Consider the following 21,895-nt stretch of genomic DNA (forward strand, 5'->3'; position numbering starts at 1 on the left):
AACTTTTAAATCCTTTTTCCACTGAGCAACTATGGTTCCAAGTTTTGTTTTTTGTTTTTTTGGTTTTTTTTGGGGGGGGGGGGGGCGCGACGGAATGTAGCTTAAAAAATGATTAAGCAGCCAGGCACACTGGCACATGCCTGTAATCCCAATGGTTTAGGAGGCTGAGACAGGAAGAGAATCCAGAGTTCAAAGCAATTTAGTGAGGCCCTAAGAACTTGTCACTAAATAAAATATAAAAAAGGGCTGGAGATGTGGCTCAGTGGTTAAACGCTTCTAGTTTCAATCTCCAGTGTGCACACACACACACAAACACACAAAAGATTATAATCATTTATGTATATGTAAAAACCTCATAGGTCATGATAACATTAAAAAAATTTAAATGAAAAAGTTTAACATTCAAAATGATTTCTTATTATTAACTAAAGTCAATATAATCGATTAGTAGATTAAACACTAATACTTTTGGCATGGATAATTGATTGACAGTGAAGTAACTTGAAAGAAATGAGATAGAGTAGGAAAGTAAGACCAAAGAGGATACTTCAAAAATTACCAGGACAGGGGCTAGGATTGTAGCTCAGTGGTAGAGCGCTTGCCTAACATGTGTGAGGCACTGTGTTCAATCCACAGCACCACATAAAAATAAAGGTACTGTGTCCATCTACAACTAAAAAATATATATTTACATTTAAAAATTTACCAGGACAAAAGAAATACTGTGAAAATACATATAGTCTTACAAATATACAATTCAGATAAACTGGTATGTCTATATTTTTTTAAAAAATTTCACAATCACAATTAAAAATCAACTATGGAGCTGGGCATGGTGACACACATCTAGTTTAGTTAGGAAACTGAGGCAGCAGGATTGCAAGTTTGAAGCCAGCCTCACAAACTTAATAAGACCATCTCAAAATAAAGAAATAAGAGACCAAGTATCAAAAAAAAAAAAAAAAGGAAAGAAATGAATCAAAGCAAACATGAAAAGCAAATTTTTAATCCATTTTGTCCATCATCCCAGATGTGGAACACCTATAGAAATTGAGCAACAAATACACCACTTATATATATGTGAAACTCTAAAATAATGTTTTTACAGTTCTAGTCTCTTAAAAAAGGGAATGATTTGATTATTTGAAACTATTTTTAAATTCATTGTGAAAATGCTTAAACATTACTGAAAAAGTTACTTCTAATGTTGAAATGAACAAAAATTATGTACACAGCTCATATAATATAAAAATGTATTCATGAAAGTATTTTCTAAAACAATGTTATCATTTTATTTCAAGGAATGCATATATTTAAAATTATCATGAGGCTGGGACTGTGGCTCAGAGGGAAGGCGTTCGCCTTGCATGCATGAGGCACTGGGTTCGATCCTCAGCACCACATAAAGATAAAATAAAGATATTGTGTCCACCTCATAACTAAAAAAAAAATATTAAAAAAATTTTAAAAAATAAAATTATCAATGCTCCAAAACAGCTGTTCTATAAATAGGAGACTGGGACAATGTATACTGCACAGTTATGTGTGATATACTGCACTACTGCCTGACAAACTATGTGTTCCTACTTGTGGTTATTTGTGCTTTCATACATAAATTACCCTCCATAAGAAACTACTGGTCAATTGATGAAGATTTGGGTATATCTTTCATTAAAAATGCAGTGTCAAGGGGCTGGGATTATGGCTCAGCGGTACAGTGATCATCTAGCATGTGCGAGGACCTGGGTTCGATCCTCAGCACCACATAAAAATAAATAAACTCACTACTTCTAAAAAATAAATATTTAAAAACTTTTTTTAAAAAGTCCAGAAATCATTTAAAGAAGATGAAAAGATCATATACTTTTCAACAATAATGAATGGCAAGAGAACACTGAAGATAATCGTCTTAAAATTCATCTTCTAATAAATATGATTTAAAAGTCATGCATGAGGTCTGGAGATATAACTCAGCAACAGAGCATCTTCCTAGTATGTACAAGGCCCTGGGTTCAATCCCCAGTACCAAAAAAAGAGTCATGCATGAAAGTAACTATTTTGAAGTATGTCTGACAGTGGATAAAATGATGTCAGATATTCCAAACACAATTCACTCAAACAATTTATAGGAGGTAAGTCCATAAGATTTGGTTATAATTTCTAAACACTGCAGTTATTGAGATATTGCTATAACATTAACTTGTACTGTGAAAAAGTGCTCAAAAAAGACCCAACAATGATCTTTGCTTGGAAGTAAGGGTGTTCTGCAAATGCTTGAAGTGGTAGAGAATTCACAAGCATACTGTAGTTGTTGTTGTTTTTTCCAACAATCTACTCAATGGTTGTAACTTATTGGTACTGCACTGAAATATCAGATTTTAAGCAATAGGTACTATGAGGGAAAACAGACTAAAGCGTCCTCTGAAAACAACACCAATGATGAAAAAGAGGATCATATGATTACAGATTCAATATAAATACTGAAATTCTCATTGTAAAATGATTAGATAATAAATGTATCATTGTTGAAATGGACTACAATATAATAGAACCTCTTGGCAAAGTTCAACGATGCAAGAAAGAAAGTAGAGCCAATGTGCCTCAATCAAAGGTAGTAAGCACCTATAATGAGTTCATTGGTGGTATGGACAGACACAATTGGTTGGTTTCCAAATATTCCACATCCATTAGAGGTTAAAAAAGGATACTGGATTTTGTTCATTCAAATAATTGACATGTGTACCACAAATGCATAGATTATTCACACATTTGTGAAAAAAGACAAGAGAGATCTCGTAAATTTGCTGAATTTCAAACGAGAAATCTGCTCAGCATACCTAAAATGACACAATGAGAAACTGCAAGGACGAAGAAAGCGTAATACACCCAGACCTACTATCAGATTTGACATGAGAAGTCATATTATGGCAAAAACAACAACATGAAAACAAGTTATGTCATGAAAAACTGACCATATATTGTCAAAAATGATACAACCCTTTGTTTGAAGTGTTCGCACCTTTCCACCAAAAATAATTGCTAAACAGGTCATAAAAGTCACTTATTTGTATCTTGTGTGATGTAGAAAAGGATGGCACATTTGCCCAATGTCCTATTTTATAGGTTGGCTTGTATCTATAAAAGACATTGTAGTATCTCTCTGTCCCTAACTAAAGGACTATCCATATTTTGTTCTTAATTATAATAAAGGATATATAAGTTCTAGATTATGATTCCAACCAATTTTATGACACTGCATCAATTTCATTGAAATATTTGCAAAATTGAGAATTTGGGACTTAATGGGCTGCATGCAACTTGTACTGATCCCCTTTCTGAGCGTTCACAGAGAAGTCTGTCATAATCAAGTGACATATCACAAACTGTGATAAAGACATCTATCTCCCCCACCTAATGTTGAGATTATTTAACTCCATTTTTTTTTTATCAAGAAATGTCTGGGGGGGTGGGAGGTGGCTCAGTGGTAGAGTGCTTGCCTGGCATGTGTGAGGCCCTGGGTTCAATCCTCAGCACCACATATAAATAAACAAATAAAGTAAAAAAATCTATTGACAACTAAAAAAATATTTTTAAAAAAGAATGTAATGTATGAGGATACAAGAAGGCCTAGAAATGTTCCTTGCACAGATGAATAAGATGCCACACCAACAGAAAAATCAGCCAGATATAACACATAAAATTAATTAACTTCAAGAAAATTTTCACAAGTACTATGGGATTTCAGAAAACAAAGGTAATGAATTCCAAGTGGGGACAAAAAATTAGGGCTGGAGGTATAGCTCAGTGATAGAATGCTTACCAAGCATGAGGTTGTGGATTTAGGCCCCCAGAAGCCACCCAAAACAAACAAACAAAAAGCCCCCACAAGCAACTTCCATCAATATAAAAGAAGAATAATTTTCTTAGCATGCATAAATAGAACACGTATGAGAAGATAGTTGCTTACATGGCAGTAATGTCCTTATACACTTAAATATCACCTAGAGAAGACCTAAGTTTTACTTTCCAAAATGGAAATTAACTCATTCTTCAATCTCTAAGCCTCAAAAAGAAACTTATTAACAGCAAAGAAATAGTAACAAAGAACAAATAAGAATGGCTATATAGACTGGGGTTGTAGCTCAGTGGCAGAGCACTTGCCTAACATGTGAGGCACTAGGTTCAATCACATAAAAATAAATGTTTTTTTTTTCTTTTTAAACAATCTAGTGTTAAAAAAGAAAAATGGCTACAAAGATATCTAATTAAGATTCTATCAACAATACAAGGACATTAGAGAAAAAGGCTTTGGTTTACTTCCTGAAGTCTATTTGATGACTTAAATATTTATGTTAGGCAAAGAACAAAAGAAAACAGATGGATACAATAATGGAAGAAATTTATTTAAACCTGAAACCACTGTACAAATTAAAAATACTAAAAATTAAAAAACCAGGACACTTAAAAATATGTTAAAGATTGTATTGAGAAAACTAAACCAGCTCCCCCTAGACAGATATGCATGTGAGGCTTCCACATATCAGCACCTATGAAGAATCCTTTAACCAATACAAATGAAGCCCAACTATCAAATCTTAGCTTTGATGACTTTTTTTTTTAAGCAAAGTAGACAGTCATCACTGGATTTGTGATCCTGACACTGACTTTATTAGCAGAATTATTAATAATAGCTTTAACACATCAGGTATACAAGGAACTAAGCAACTGTTCCATGTTGACAAACAGTACTTTCTTATTCTCTTCAGAATAACACATAAAATGGATAAACTCAGAAAGATAAAATTGTTAGTATTAAGATTTCAACTCTTGTCACTTTTTTTCCAACACCTGTCACTAGTTACCACTGTTCCAAAGACAAAAGGATCCTTAATGAGAGAACACTGGCACAAAAGGATATAAACTTTCATGCCATGTTTGCTTGGCTTAAATGTGAACAATCAAAGTAATCTATATCTTGCAGATAACAGAAACATTCATTATTTGATACAGCTCAAGTTCATAAATTTTAATATACTTCAAATGGCACATGATTTTTTTCATACATATTAAAGATATTAGCAGTGCTTGAAAATATGCTTAATGTGAGCTTTAAACCCCCATCTGCTTACCTCAGGCTGCATTAAGAAAGAATCCTGCATGTGATCACGAACCTCCTTCAGGAAGCTTGGATGGCTACCTACCTAAAAAAAAGATTTTAAAAGGCTTTACAAATACATATAAAGACTGCTAGACTAGATGGTAAATGAGCAATTTATAAAAGTTTCTTCTCAATTGTAACTTATAATTTCATTCCAACTCTAAAAAATGTGTATCGGTCTTATCCCCAAAGTGGCTATCCAACTTACAAGAATTATCAAATAATTTAATTCCTAGAAAAACTGATAATAAGAATATAATAATGGAGTAAGAAATTAAATATAAACACTTGAATTTGACACCTCCAATTGAGAAATATTTCTCTTAGATGGCTTAAGTGTATTCCAAGATCTTTTTAAAACATGCTAACTTATAATGAAATCTCAGTTTTCTAAAGTAAGTAACCTGGAGATTACAATTTTCATCATTTGCAAAATGGGTTGTTTGGGAAAACCTCTTTAAAACACATATGACAACTTCTAATACATAATGCAAATTTAAATCCTTATTCTTACAGAAAATAAAGAAGAATGAAGGTTCCCTGCTTTCCATGAAAGCTAAAACACTATGGTAGAAGAGGGAAACTATTAAAAGCAAGTCATAAGTCTTATACAGTTTCCATTTCCAGGTTCTACATTACTAATTAAATATATCAGAATATTCCAGAAACCAACTGAACAATGAAGACATAAATAAACAACAAAGGCAGCCAAATTAAATGCTAGAGACAAAGGTCAAAGATGGAAAATCAGAAAAGATTATCATGTAATTTTAGTTTCCAGGCTGTAGGAAAAGAAAATTCACTGGTGCTTCTCATGGAGTGGTCTCCCAACCTGTCAAATTGGGTTCCTTTATAAGTAAAAATGTATATGAATTATGAACATATAACATGATGATAAAATATATGCAAACAATATTCTAAAGAATAAAAGATGGAATTCTATTTTTAAATAATTTTTATTTTAATTAATGATGGAGACAGGGGTTATAGTTAGGTAGTAGAGCATATACTTAGCATGTACAAGGCCCAGGGATCAATTTCCAGCACCAAAATGATGATGATGATGATGATGATGATGATGATGAAGAAGAGGAAGATGGTATAGAATTTTTCTGTATCTACTAGAATAATTTGGTAATCATTGGAAGCCAGAACTCCCACACCCACTTAAAAATAATAAGAAGCTACCCAATCTTCCATGGGTATTAACAAGATCAAGCAGAGAGGTTTGACTTTACCTCTGGCAAAAAATGAGTAGTGGCCTTTCTTCTCTTGCTGGAACTTTGTCAACAAAAGGTTTAAATAAAGATACAGAGCCCCCAAAAGAAAACCCAAAATGTTCCAAGTTTTAATCAAAACTCACTTATACCCAAAACTAGAAAACCACAATGTAAATTTAAAAATACAATAGACACCAACACCAAAAGTACACTGATTTTAGAAAGATTTTAAAGCAGTCGTCATAAAATCTATCAATAACCAAAACACACACACACTTGAAAACAAATAAAATAACAGAAAATGTCAGCAAATAGAGAATATAAAGAACAGTTAACAAACAGTGAACTGGAAAACAGATAAAAGAAATAATCCCATTTGAACAATAGAGGGGAAAAAACTGGGTAGGGGAGGAGGAGGCAGGGAGGAGAGGAAAACAGGAGGAAGAAACTGAAGGGGCAGGAAAAAGAGGACAGGACTAGAAAAGTCTACAAAAGAAAATATCTCAAACTAGGCAAAAGACATAAATACACAGATAGAAGAAGCCAAGCAAACTAGAAGTGATAAACACAAAGAACAACAAGATATATCATAAATTGCCGAAAACCAAAGACAAAGAGAACGTTTTGAAACCAGCAAAAGAAATAACACACCTATAGAAAAAATATAATTGGAATGGCAGCCTAGAGAAATGGAAAACATGGACAATAGCCCCTCTACTCTAGCCAAATACCATAGACTTTAGCCCTACCCACACAATAAAAGGCCAAGTAGAGAACCTAGATTTCCATCCTGTCCTGGTTGCAATGAGGTGCTTCACCCCGGGGCACTAGCCATGGTGAAGTTAAAGCAGACAAAGTATGAAGTATGATCTTCAACTCCAATAATAAGATACATTACCACCGCCAACCCCCTATTCCAACCCTAAACTCTGATAAAAAGGCCTGTCCTGGTAGAAAGTAAAAATTCACCAAAAACTAGAGTAACAAGGTCAAAACTGAAATTATAGAGACTGAGCAGAAAAAAAGAAAAAAAAACAACCAACCCATGGGGCCCATGGGACAAGATCAGGCAGACCAGCATGAACATTATGAGAGTTCCAAAAGGAGAAGAGAAAGGGTCAGAAAGATTAAACTGTTGAAAGAGAATCTTTACAGAAGCAAGAAAGAAGTGACTCAGCACAAGGAATCCTTAAGAGAACCACAATTTCACAAAAGAAGCCACAGAAGGCCAAAGGCAAGGGGATGCCAGATTTAAAATGCTGGAAGGAAAAAACGCTTTCAAACAAGCCAAACTGCAGGAGAAATAAAGACATACCCAAGTAAAAAATAAGAAGGGCTGTTACTACTAGACTACTGATGAGAACTGGTAAAGGAGATCATTTTTTTAATTAAAATGAAAGACACATGAATCATCATTAGTAAATATTTGGGCATATATAAAATTTAGCACTATCATATTTTTGGATCATAAGTCCACTCTTTATTTTCTACATGATTTTAAAGACACATACACAAATACAATACTCCTCCAAGATAACCACAAAGGAAATCCCTAAAATAATAGGTGGAAGAAAAGGAGAAAGCAATCAAAACAATCCACTACAATCAACTACACACAAAATAATGGAGAAAATGAATTACAAAAAAGGTATATGACACACAAAAAAACAAATTTTGAAATGGTAGAAATAAATCATTCCTTGTCACCAATACGCCAATCAAAAGGTAGAGATTATAAAAAATCAAATGCTGAATGTTTTCTCTAATATAAGGATGCTGATTCATAATGGGTTGGGGAGGAGCATGGGAGGATTAGATGGACTCTAGGTGGAGCAAAGGAAAAGGAGGGGAAGGGACAGGCCATGAGGGTAGAAAAGACGGTGGAATGAGATGGACATCATTACCCTAAGTACATGTATGAAAACATGAATGGTGTGACTCTACTTTGCATACAACCAGATATATGAAAAATTAATAATTTTTTTAAATGACCAAACAGTTAAAAAAAAAAAAAGTAGAGATTTGGGCACTGGGATTTTGGTCAGTGGTAGGGCACTTGCCTAGCATGTATGAGGCACTGAGTTCGATCCTCAGCACCACATATATATAAATAAATAAAATAAAGGGCTATCAACAACTAAAAAAAGGGGGGGATAGAAATTGATAAACAGGGAAAAAATTATCTAATTATATGTTTATGTTTATAAGAGATTTACTTTACATCCACAGACACAAATAGGTCAAAACTGAAAAGTCAGAAAGATATTCCACACAAATAGTAAGTAAACAACAGATGAAGTTGTTAAACTAATATCAGGCAAAAAGAGCCTTTATTTTAAAAACTCATACAAGAGACAAAGAAAAATATGTCAGCGCTCCATACCAGATTCAACCAACCACAGATCAAAAGTCATACTGGACATGTTTAGACTTTTTTCCTTGTTATCATCCCTAAATTCTGTAATAACATCTCTGTACATACCATTTACATTGTATTAGGTATTACAATTAATCTATAGATGATTTGAAGAATGGGTAAATAGGTTCCATGCAAATACCATACAATTTTATATAAGAAACTTGTATAAATACCAAGGGATGATTGTATACACCATTAAAAGGGTCAATTTACTAAGATGTAACAATTATAAACATATGCACTATCAAAGCTTCAAGAGAGCCGGGAGTGGTGGCTACTCAAGAGACTAAGGCAGGAGGATTGCCAAATTCAAGGCCAGCCTCAGCAATTTAGCAAGATGCTGTCTCAAAATTTAAAAATAAATTAAACTAAAGGGCTGGGGATATAACTCAGTGATAAAGTGCCCCTGGGTTCAATTCCCAGCACCAAACCAAAAACAAACCAAAAAAACCTATGTTTAAAAAAAAAGCATCAGAATTCACTAAGTAAACACTGACAGAAGGGAGGAACAGACAGTAACTGAGGGTAAAAACAGATAATTTTACAACAATAATTGAAAACTTCAATACCTGATTTTCAATAATTTTTCAAGAACCTTATACATAGATTGCAATAAATAAAGACCAGGCTTGAACACCACATAAACCAACTAGAGCTAACAAAGCAAAGTGTGGTACTCTACCCAACAAATGGAAGAATAAACATTCTTGCCAAGTTCACAGGAAACATTCTCCAGGATATATTACATTTTAGGTCACAAATCTCAGTATATTTTTGAGACCAAAATCACACAGTATCTTTCTAATCATGAAAATGGAAGCTATCATTACACTCAAGGGTAAAATAGAAAGCTTTTCCTCTGAGATCAAGAATAACAGAAAGATATACACTGTCTCTACTTCTATTCTACACAGTCCTGAAAGTTCTAACCAGCACAATTTGGGTAAGAAAAAGAAATAAAAGGCATCCTAAGTAGAAAGAAGGTAAACACTATTTCTATTCATAGATAACATTACTAAGCAGAGAAAATCCCAAGAATCTACAATAAAGTTACAAGACCTAATAAGTAAATTCAGTAAAGCTGCAGAATACAAAGATCACTGCATAATAATCAGTAGTGTTTCTATACCCTGGCACTACTATTTATTTATTTATGGCAGTACTGGGGATTGAACACAGAACCTCATACATGCTAGGCAAGCACTCAACCACTGAACTACATGCCCACTCCTGTTTCCATACTCCACCAAAGTACAATCTAAAAAGGAAATTAAAAGAGCAAGTCAATTAACAGAATTAACAAATAAATATCTAGGGATAATTATAAAGAAAAGTAAAGACTTGTACACTTTAAAACGTTTTTTAAAGATTGCTGAAAGACATTAAAGGCATACTTTAACATACTATCCAAAGCAACCTACATATTCAAAAAAACCCTATCAAAACTTCAACAGTCCTTCCTGAAGAAATGGAAAATTATTCCCTCAAGTTCACATAAAATTGGAAAAGGGCCAAAACATCCTGAAGAAAAATGGGTTGAGAATACACAAACAATACTGAAAAAGAAACCTCCAAAGATGGAGGACTCATTTTTCTGATTTCAAAACTTACTCTGAAGGGGCTGGGATGTGGCTCAAGCAGTAGCGTGCTCGCCTGGCAAGCGCAGGGCGCTGGGTTTGATCCTCAGCACCACATAAAAATAAAATAAAGATGTTGTGTCCACCGAAAACTAAAATATATATATATATTTTTTTTAAATGTAAAAAAAAACTTACTTTGAAGATAGGTTAAAAAAAAAAGTGTGGTACATTCATAAGAATAGACACAGACAGAAATATGGACCACTGAAACACAGAACCAAGAGTCCAGAATAAACCCACACATACATGACCGATTCATATTTAAAGTATATCAAAAGTCCATGCCACAGCCTATGCCATAGCAACAGTTGAATAATATCTCAAAATGCTAAAAACAGAATGACCCTGTAACCCAGCAATTACCACTCCTAGTTTGAACAGTTTTCTATTCTGGCATATTTACATATATCAAACTGATACTTATATGCCAACATTTACTATAGTTTTACTTCACAATAGCCAAAAGGAAGAAATAACAAAGTATCCATCACATGGACAAGGAATTGATAAACAAAATACTGTATTGTGTATGTGTGTATGGTGGGAGGGGGATGTATAATGAATATTACTCAGCTATAAAAAGTGATGCTAGTATTTCTGATAGATGCTATACCATGGATAAAACTGAAAACATTATGCTAAGTAAAATAAGCCAGATCCAACAGGACAAATACTGTATATTCCATTTATGTGAACTATCTAGAACAGACACAAAGTAGAAAAGTAATGATTAGAGTTTACCAAGGACTGGGTTAGAAGGAAATGAGATGTTATTGGTTAAAAACAGAGTTTCAGTTTGGAACAATGAAAAAGTTTTAAAAATAAAAATGATTACACAACATTTGAATGCTACCAATGCCACTCAATCACATATTTCATGGTTGAAACTATAAATTTTATGTATATTTTACTACAATTAAAAAAAAACTAATGAGGGCTAGGGTTGTGGCACAGTGATAGAGCACATGCCTAGCATGTGTGAGGCACTGGGTTTGATCCTAAGCACCATATAAAAATAAATAAAATAAAGGTCCATCAACAACTTAAAAAAAAAAAAGTTATTTTCTCCTTTTTATGCTTTGGAACAGCTTAAATAATACCAAAATGATCTGGTTTAAATTTAATGGTACTCTCCTAGAAAACATCTGAGCCTGGTTCGTTTCCATGGAATGGTTCTCTGATGACTCTTAATTCATCTGTGGAAATTGGTCTCCCAATTCTACCTGCTCTAAATTTATTTTAGGGAAATTTTACTTTCTAGATTTCCAAAGACCAGATTTTCCAAAGAGGTAACAGTTTTACTTAATTCAGTATTATTTTATTCCTTAATCCATTAATTTCTATACTTTTTTATTTTATTTCCTTTCTCCTCTTTCATCTTAGTTTATTGTGCTTTTTAGACTTGAATAAAACATTTAACTCATTTCTTTTCATTATTTATATGAAGATATTAATTTTCCTGAGCATTTTTATAAAGCAAATATAACACTGATATCTTAAAGCAAAAAATAAAGGAAATTACAGGTGAATCTCACCTTTTTAAAAAAAAATAAATAATCTGGTATGGTTCCAGGAATGCAAGGATAGTTCAATAGATTAGGAAATCCAGGGATATAATTCACAAATTGTCAGCTCTAAAGAGGAAAGAACTATACAACCTTCTCCACAGACTCACCGAAAACACCTTCAAAACTCAACTCTCATCAGTGTTCTGATAAAACACTTTACTAAAATAAAAATCAATGGATACATCTTTAATATGGTGAAATATATATACCTCAACCTTAAAGCTAGCTTCCAATTTACTGAGGAAACACTAAAATCATTCCCACTGGAACAAGAAAAAGGTACTTACTATTCTCAACTATTTAAACAGTATTGAAATTACCAGAAAACACCATCAAGAAATTAAAAGTGGTAATGAGAATAAGAACTATAAAGGAAGATTTATTTAAACTTTCTCTATTGCAGATAATATAATGGTAAAGCCAGGAAATCTAGGAGAATCAACTAATAATGATGATTAAATTAGGTAGAAGATACTTTGAAAAATCATAAATATGTATGTACACATAAACACAAAATAATGAAAAAGAACTCACTTAAAATAGCAACAAAAAGATGACTTTTTTGGTGAAATCAACAAAAAGGTTGATTTAACAAATGGAATGAAACACATTGTTCTTTGATAGGATAGTTTGGAATCATAAAACTGCCAATTCTCCTGAAGTTAATATATATGTTTAACTTCAATGAGATTTCAGGAACAATACCAATTGCAAGAGAAGGGTATATACAGACATCATCATTAAATTTCATATGGAAATGAAAATAAGAATAGCCAGTAAAACCCTGAAAAAGAAGCATAATGAGAGAATAGCCTTGTTCAATCACATACTAAAACGTCTGTTATTAAAATGGTATATGAAGGTTGGGGATAAAGCTCAGTGTGGTAGAGGGCTTGCTACCTAGCATGCAAGAGGCCCTGGATTTGATCCCAAGCACTGCAAAGAAAAAAAGGAAAAAAACAAAAACACCACACAATAGTGTGGAAAGAGCACATGAATTTAAAATCGAAGCAATAGAAAAAGTTGAGAAAGATTTACATAAAAATATGATGTAATATACAACCAAAGTAGCATCTCAAATCCCTGGGCAAAGGGTTAAGTAATTTTTACTTAATTATGTTCAATCAAGGAGACACATTTTGAAGCAGTTAAAATTACCCATAACTCCACTATATTCCATAATGAATTTCAAATGTGTTCAAGATTCAAATATTAAAAATGAAGATTCCATACAATATCAAGAAAGAATCTCACTACACATTAATGCCATTTACTTTAAGTTTATAAATAAGTCAACCTATGATGTCAGAAGTCAAAGACAGTGGCCCACTACTTTTGAAGAGAGAAAAGGGGATAATAAATATTTGAAAGGGTTAAAACTAAATATTCTGTCTTCTTGAAATAAAACATGAAAAGCACAGGTCTGATTTTTATAACACTATGATAAAAGGATTAATATATTCCCCAACTTTACATGTGATGAAAAAAGACACAGGGAGGTTAAATGGGACCATAATTTTGACCTAGGCCAAGCAACTTTAAAGTCAGCACACTTAACAAACTTTCCAGGTCTCAGAAGTTAAATGCAATATTATCAACAACATTAAACAGTATGGTTAACCTTGGGGATTATAGTTTGATCCTTTCCACTATTATATGGCCTTCCTTATGTACACGAATTGGAAGAATGCCACTGTAGGAAAGTTAATGGTATGAAGGCAGTAACTATGTCTGCTTCCTATCTCAGAATATTACACGGAGCATCCAGTGCAGCGTCTGGAACACAGTGACTGGTGAATAGTATCACAGACAAATTATAGATTTACTTTTTACAGTATACATTCAAAATAATGAAAAAAAAATTAAAGAGATCAAATAGCAAAAAATACAAACAGTTCACAATAAAGATAGCTCTGAAATAAAAAAAAAAAACTGCTATCGTTCCTAGTAAATGTAAATTAAAATTACACTGAAGATACTATTTTCAATCAGAATAAGATGTTAACATTCCCTGTTGGTGAGTTTATAAAAAACATACTGCAGGGCTGGGGGTTGTGGCTCAGTGGCAGAGTGCTTGCCTAGGATACATGAGGCACTGGGTTCGATTCCCAGCACCACATCAAAACTAAATAAATGAATAAAGGTGTTGTGCCCGTCTACAACTAAAAATATATTTAAAAAAATTGTGATTGTGTGTGTGTATGTGTGTGTGTATATATATTAGTGTGTATACACATATATACACATATTTCCATACAATAGTTGGGAAAAATATCCCACGTCACTGAAAAGAAAGCAAACTGGTAGACTCCGACAGAGGGGTTAAAATATCTAAAAAACTTGGGCTGGGGTTGTGGCTAAGTGGTTGAGCAGTTGTCTAGCATGTGTGAGGTACTTGGTTCGATTATTAGCACCAAAAATAAATATTTTTTTTTTAAAAAAAGGCCCATCAACAACTAAAAATTTATATATATAAAACAAACTGACATTTACCAATCAGTCTTTCTTCTAAGAATCTACCTTCAATTCATACATTTTCAAATGCAAAGAAAAGTAGATACCATGTTATCCATCATCCACTATTTGTAAAAGGAAAAGACTGAAAATAACTCAAATACCATCAACAAACTGACTGAACAAACAACCAGGTATTATCTTATATATGATCAATCAAAGCTCTTAGGGGTGAAGAAAAATGTATTTACTTAATTAAAAAAAACAAGAAACATAACATTAAAATTAAAAATATTTAGAAAAGAAGCACAGGAACCACAATTTGCTGTAAAAACACTCCCACTATGGCTACCTAAGGCTACCACCATGGAATTGATCATGGAATTGGAAAGAGATATACACAGAAGCACACAGTTCTATATAATATTTCCATTATACAAATATATTGAATAGTACAAAACCTTAAAAGCACAGATAATACTAAAATGGAATAAAATTAGAAGAAAATGTAAGTTGAATATTTTTAGTATTACTAAGGACTGAATTGTGTGTGTCCCCTTCATACCCACATAATTCCTATCTTAAAACCCAAAAGTCCAATATCTTAGAGACAGGATCTTTAGGAAGGTAATTAAAGTTAAACAAGGTCATAAGGATGGGCCCTAATCCAATAGGACTGGTATCCATTCAAGAAGAGTCACCAGAAGGCTCTCTCTCTCTGTCTCCATTCATATACAGAGGAAAAACCATACAATGTCACAGCAAACAGGAAGGCTGTCTTCAAATAAAGAAGAAGCCTCGAACTGATGAAGAAAGCAATTATGATACCATCTTTTTTTTTTAACATTTTTTAGTCATATATGGACACAATATCTTTATTTTGTTTGTTTTTATGTGGAGCTGAGGATTGAACCCCGTGCCTCACGGGTACGAGGCAGGGGTTCTGCCACTGAGTCACAACCCCAGCCCATATGATACCATTTTAATAACGGCTTTCAGCCTCCAGAACTGTGAGAATATAAAATACTATAAACTCACCCTATCTGGGGTATTTTGTCATGGCATCCTTAACACTAATACAAATAATTATCTATTAAGTTTCTATAATTTTTAATAATGGACTCAAAAAATTCCTATAAATAACTATGCTGCTATAAAAAAGAATGAGGAAGAACTACCTATGTTATTGATAGTAATTGATTTCCAAGATAACACTATGAAGTGAAAAACGGAAGCCGAGAATATACATATACTAAGTTATCTTTTCTACAATAGAAATATTCTAACAATGAATTATGTATTTCCTTAATTTTTAAAGAAAAATGTAAGAAACATAACATTAAAATTAAAAATATTTAGAAAAGAAGCACAAGAACCAAGAGGAGAAAATAAAATTGAAATCTAAATTTCTCTGGAGTATATCTTTTTGTGTACATTTTACTTTTAACCACCCCCCCACACACACACATACATATACACACACAAATTCAAAAATAAACTAAAGACTTTAATATTCAAGTAAAAACAAGATAATCATTCCTACACTAAGCTTTAACAATTTCAAAATTCATACTTCTAACCTCTTTCCAACTCCACAAAAGAAATTCAAAAGAGAAACCCAACATGATAGTACACTCTGTAATTATAGGTTCTCAGAAGACTGAAGCAGGAGTATACCAAGTTCCAGGCCAGCCTGGGCAATATGTTGAGACCCTGTGTCAAAATAAAAACTAAAAGAGCTGGGGCTGTAGCTCAGTGGTAGAGCATCCCTGGGTTCAATCACCAGTACTGCAAAAAATTTAAAAAGAGTAATCATACTGCTGATTGGAGTTGTAGCTCAATGGTAGAGGGCTTGCCTGCATGTTTGAGGCACTGGTTCAAGTCTCAGCACCACATGCAGATAGATAGATAAAAGTCTATTGACAGCCAAAAAACCTTTTTTTTTTTAAGAAGAGTAATCATACTAACATTTACCATTTATCATAAGTTTATTTATAATAATCTATTTGTATTTGGGGCATCAATTTGAGGCAGACTGTCATCATATGATGACACAATAGTGGAATTAAGTGAGATTCCAAGATATATCTGGTTAACAAATGTAACGACACTATAGCACTTTCAATACATTACAATGAATACCTAATTTTTAATAGTATATGAATTACCTGTTTGTATTCACTGACACAACTTTGACAGCAAAATCTTTTCTGCTGACCATCAATCACCAGAACATTATTTCCAGCACCTTTACTGGGCAAATATTCTCCACACTGTTCACAGCAATTCATTATTAGACCATTGGCCATTCTGTATCTATTAAAGCAGTGGTCACTGCACAGTTTATGAGTCATATTTTTAAAGCTAACTTCATGGCGAATCTGAAAGAAAAACAATAAACAGAATTTTAAAAAACAAACTCGTAAACCTTGGTCATGTTCCTGGAGCAGTGTTTGTCAGGTTCCTACCCTGAAAATTTAATTTGCACCCCCCAACTCCCAATTCTCTATGGTACTCTTTAGAAGGTATTCACTATGCTCAGGCCACAATTAAATGCCAATAAAATGATGCCTGTAGTGCAGCAAATTAATATGTCCCTTATCTTACATTATCATCCATTTTGTTTGTGTTTGTGTGGCAAGAGCAACTAAAATGTATTAATTTAGCAGGAATTACAAATGTATTAATTTAGCAGGAATTACAAATACAGTACAGTTTTGTTGCCTATAGTCCTCATGTTGAATGTTTTTAGCAGACTGAGGTCTCTGAAAACTGTGAATGCCAAATAAAAATTTCTTCCTGTAATCCCAGGGACACAGGAGGCCTGAAACGGGAAGATCAAAAGTTCAAAGCCAGCCTCAGCCTTGGTGAGGCACTAAGCAACTCAGTGAGACTCTGTCTCTAAATAAAATACAAAATAGGGCTGAGGATGTGGCTCAGTGGTGGAATGCCTCTGAGTTCAATCCCCAGTACCCTTCCCCGCCCCAAAAAAGCATACTCGTGTTCAAGTAACTAAATAATAAGATGATCCAACAGAAAAAAAGATGACCCAATAAGGCTTGTTTGGGGAAAAGGAAAAATAAAATGCATTTCTTTAAAACTATTTTTACATGCCCAACAACACATATATAGCACTGAAAAAGAGAAATCCCACCAGTAACATCACTATAAACTTTTCTAGATGTATATTAAAATAACAGAAAATAACCAAGATTGGATAGTGTTGATACTAACAAACATACTAGGAAATTTCAAGTGACTCCAAAAGAATTGCTCTAAAAAAGGAAGGAGAGAGAGAACCAATTATTATGAATAATTCAAATGAGAAATGTATCCACAGTTTTCTTTTTATTTAGTATCATAATTAACAATATTAATTTACAAAAAAATATTTCCTTCCAGTTGGGGAAGAGGGCACACACTTTAATCCCAGTTATTTAGGAATCTGAGTTGGAGGATTCCCTGAGCTCAAGCTCAAGACCAGCCTGAGCAATAGTGAGACCAGTATCAAAACCCAGAAAATATTCTTCCATTTTTACTTCCCAGCAAAAGTATTTACTGTCTTTCCTGTATAATCAGACAATTTGTTTAACTAAACATGTTACTAGATCAAAAAAAATAATAATAATAATCAACCACAATACTTATTTTTGTCTGTGACTGCTCCCAACCTCAGGAAAAAAAAATAGACAACATAATTTTTCCAAAGTCAGCACCTTATTGAAGAATGGGATTCTTAGATAATATACTCAATCTCAAGGAAATATACATTTGATTTTTTAAAAGCTATGTAATAGCTAGTGGAGTTTAAAATAGTCCCACCTAAAGTATAAAGTATAAAAATACAAACCTCTGTTAGTTTACCACAGATTGTACATCTTGATTTATTTAGAGTTCCTTTAGTAGGATTCTGTTTGTCTTCATAAAGAGACAAACAAGATGTACTACAGAATTCCTGGAAGGACTCACTTGAATCTACTTGAGCAACAATGGTTCCTTTCATCGTAGTTATATCTCTGAAAAATAAAAGGTACAACTTAAAGTCAAATTCCATTAGAAAACTGATGTTTTCATTTCCATAGATTGAATCACAGAAATCAAACAACTTTTGTATCCAGGAAATCACTTTTACTACTTATAAATTCTTGGCAATAAAATTTGAAAAGTGAAAACATCTTATAGTATTAAATTCTTGCTACTGTGCAATTTTCTCCAAATTTAGTAGCAAGGCTTTTAGATATTGGAAATAATAAAAGTGGCTACTAATTACATGGAATTAATGTCAAGGACTAATTTATTGAGACTTAAGTTTATATATACTTATTGAATTCTCCTCCCTTGGGTAAGTAGAAAACATGAGACAGGAATATGACATATATTCAAGAGAAGTAACTGCAATCTTTTTTGCTTAAATGCACTACCCCATTCTCCAAATAATGTTATCCACCATTCTACATTGCTCTCCCACTGCAATTAGAAATATTAGGAAATAACATTATCGATGAACCTTCCTTTAAAAGAAGGAAAATCTGAATTCCAAAACCCTCCACTGTAGTATTTAAACCTACTACTATAAAGAAATACAAAAACTATAAGTTAATTGTTTCCATATTTGAAGTTATTAAACATGTACCGAGCACTGAACCCTTTTCCAGAGTTCCAAGATCTAAAAATAGTGTCACAGTCTTAGGCTGCACCAAGAAATGTCAATGTGGCTTTACCTTGCATATAATATACCATATTCCAGTTATCTTTAATTAGTAAAGCTAGTTTAAAAAGGGAGGAGAGGATCCTGTCTTTCCTAGGCTAACAAAAATCTAGTACCTGAATCCAAAAACTATAATGATTAATGTGTTCAAAAGAAACACATATAAAACCCAAAGGCTTATGGAGTTTTATTAATCTCAATCTAAAGTTACTATAAAATTTGACCCATTTTAATACAGAACTATTCACATGTTTAGCTTTTTTTTTATTTTATTTTTTTGGGGGAAGCAGGGTACTGGGGATTAAATCCAGAGGTACTTTACCAATAAGCCATATCCCTAGCCCTTTTGTTTTTTGAGACAGGATTTCATTAAATTGCTTAGGGCCTCACTAAGTTGCTACGATTGGACTTGAAATTTTGATCATCCTGCCTCAGCTTCACTGGGATTATAGACATGCACCACTGCACAATAGCTTGCTTAACATTTTTATCTGCCAAAAAGAGCTAAATTCTTATAATTAATAATGTATTCAGTGGCAGAGTACTTAGCCTGTGTGAGGCCCTAGGTTTGATCCCCAGTACCACAAAACCAAACACACAAAAATTTTAAAATAATGTAAATAACCATGTATGTTTACAAATTCCAGAAGTCCAAGTAATAAACTGTATTTATAAGCCACCTGGGCTTGATGGAGAAATTTCCAAAGCTGTTACAAATCTGAGCTTGATTTAAGATTCAAAGTAGCTTACCAATTCTTAAAACATAGCAATTCACCTTCAAGACTCTCACTGAAAATTTTCTTAAAATTTTACACCACCAATATTCAACCACATGGAATTGTACTGAAAGATAAACCTTACTTTTTACACATAACACAGAGTTTCTTTGGAGCAGGCTTGTGGGAGAAGGAAGAAAGGCAGGTAGTCGAACAAAAGAGATGAGCTGATCCTTTTCGTTGATAAGCTGTCTGTCCCTTCTGTAAAGGTTTTTTGCAGTTTGCACAAGTAACTTTAACTGGTTTAGTGGGTTGCTGTTGGGCAGAAGGCTGAAAAATCTGTTTAGGAAGTGAGGCCACTGGTGATAAAGAATCCACCCCTGGTTGTTTCTGATTACGAGGAAATGATGCTGACTGGGAGATCCAAGAATCTGAAAAACAAAATGCACAAGGATGATTAATAAAATAGATGTTTATACATATTGAAATTTACATCAGAAAAATAGTTTTGACTTCCTATTGTATACAAGTTTAAATGTTAATGTAGCAACCATCAAGTCTGACTCTTATGAACAATGTTTAGTATTCTTGAAAACTGCTAGTAATTTTAAGTGTTTCAACAACAACAAAGTATGTTAGGTAACATGTTCTTTAATTAGTTCAACTTCACCACTCCACAATGTACACATATTTCAAAACATGATGTAAATGCTAAAAAATATAATAATTTTTGTCATTTACAAAAGACTAGTTCATATTCCAGCTCCATTACTTGTAAAATTGTTATGCTAGTTAAATTATGTTTCACTCTTCTCTAAAATGGAAATGGTACCAACCTCATACAAACAGTAAATAGTAAAAGAGATAATACATGAAATAAAGCATAATGACCAGCATAGAGGAAGCACTAAAACAAATATTCATTAGTTATTAGGCAGGAAGTATTCATGTATTTGTGGAATGTTACTTTAAATAAAGAAAATATAATGAAATTTTAATCAAACAGGACCTTTAACACAGGTCTGACAAGGCTTATATAATTATTTTCAAACATTTCTTTTGAGATGGGGGCAGGCCTTGACTTGATCGCCTGGCCCCAAGCGATCCACCTCAGCCTTCCAAGTGCTGGGATTACAACTATGCACCAACACACCCAGTTTCCAAACATCTTTATAAGAACAGTTTTGCCACACATTTAGTTTCATGACCTCTAAATATACCACAAAATCTCAGAAGTTAAAGGATTAACACAGAAATTTGAGTTAAGCTTACGTATAATGACCAATCCAACAACAAATTACAACTGCAAAGGTTCAACAGAGAACTGAGTTATGTGCAACTAATAATACTAGATGAATGAATTAGTCAATTCATTAAAAAGTATTCAATTTTCTCTTTTGTGCTAACCTTCTTTAGTACTCTGAAGGAAGTCTCCAGCTTGCCAAACTAGGTCCTGTTCCAAATCCCTGTCATAACACAACCAATACTATAACCTATCTTCAGTTCGAAAGTGTCAAGCTATCAATTCTAATTGCTACTATTCTGATCTCTCAAATTCTTCCCTTCTCATTCTTTCTGAATTTTGAACTTCCATACATACATAAAAGCTGTACTTTCATAAGAAATACAAACATAAAAAGAGCTTGAAGACACTCCAATCTATTCCATCAACCTAATAGTTTCAAGCGACTACACACTGCCATTCAGATTTTAAGTCTACAACAACCCTTCCAAAAAAAACAACAATACTTTCATTCAGAGTAAACAAGTACATTCTGGAATCCCAAGACTTATCTTGCTACAATCAAGGTAACTGACTAGTTCTAACAAACAGGCAAAAGTACTCATCAACAGAAGAAAAATAAGCAATAAAAGAACGGAGAATTCCATGTTTACAGAGAAAACAAGGCCTTCAATCAAAAATTACGCTTTAGTGCATGCTGGAATTTTGCACGCTTATCTTTTAATACATACCTTAAAAAGTTTTTTAAACTTAAGGGTATCTACTCCCT

General features: G+C 33.1%; 1 protein-coding gene across 8 annotated transcripts in view; it reads right to left on the bottom strand.

The window, feature by feature from the left end:
• The window catches only part of ZMYM2 (zinc finger MYM-type containing 2), an 89,145-nt gene that overhangs the window by 37,910 nt on the left and 29,340 nt on the right, over positions 1–21,895 (bottom strand). For 7 of the 8 annotated variants that reach the window (XM_081286729.1, XM_081286725.1, XM_081286724.1 and 4 more), the window contains 4 exons: positions 20,029–20,314; positions 18,310–18,475; positions 16,628–16,840; positions 5,130–5,201 (listed from right to left, as the gene is read on the bottom strand). In XM_081286729.1, the coding sequence (XP_081142855.1) occupies positions 5,130–5,201; positions 16,628–16,840; positions 18,310–18,475; positions 20,029–20,314 (737 nt within the window). Of the gene's footprint in view, positions 1–5,129; positions 5,202–16,627; positions 17,284–17,693; positions 17,735–18,309; positions 18,476–20,028; positions 20,315–21,895 lie in introns of those variants that run through there. The other variant, XM_081286730.1, reaches the window with a different exon arrangement.

This window comes from Spermophilus citellus (genome assembly GCF_964194105.1).
Source record: "Spermophilus citellus genome assembly, chromosome: 1".
NCBI classification, from domain to species: domain Eukaryota; kingdom Metazoa; phylum Chordata; class Mammalia; order Rodentia; family Sciuridae; genus Spermophilus; species Spermophilus citellus.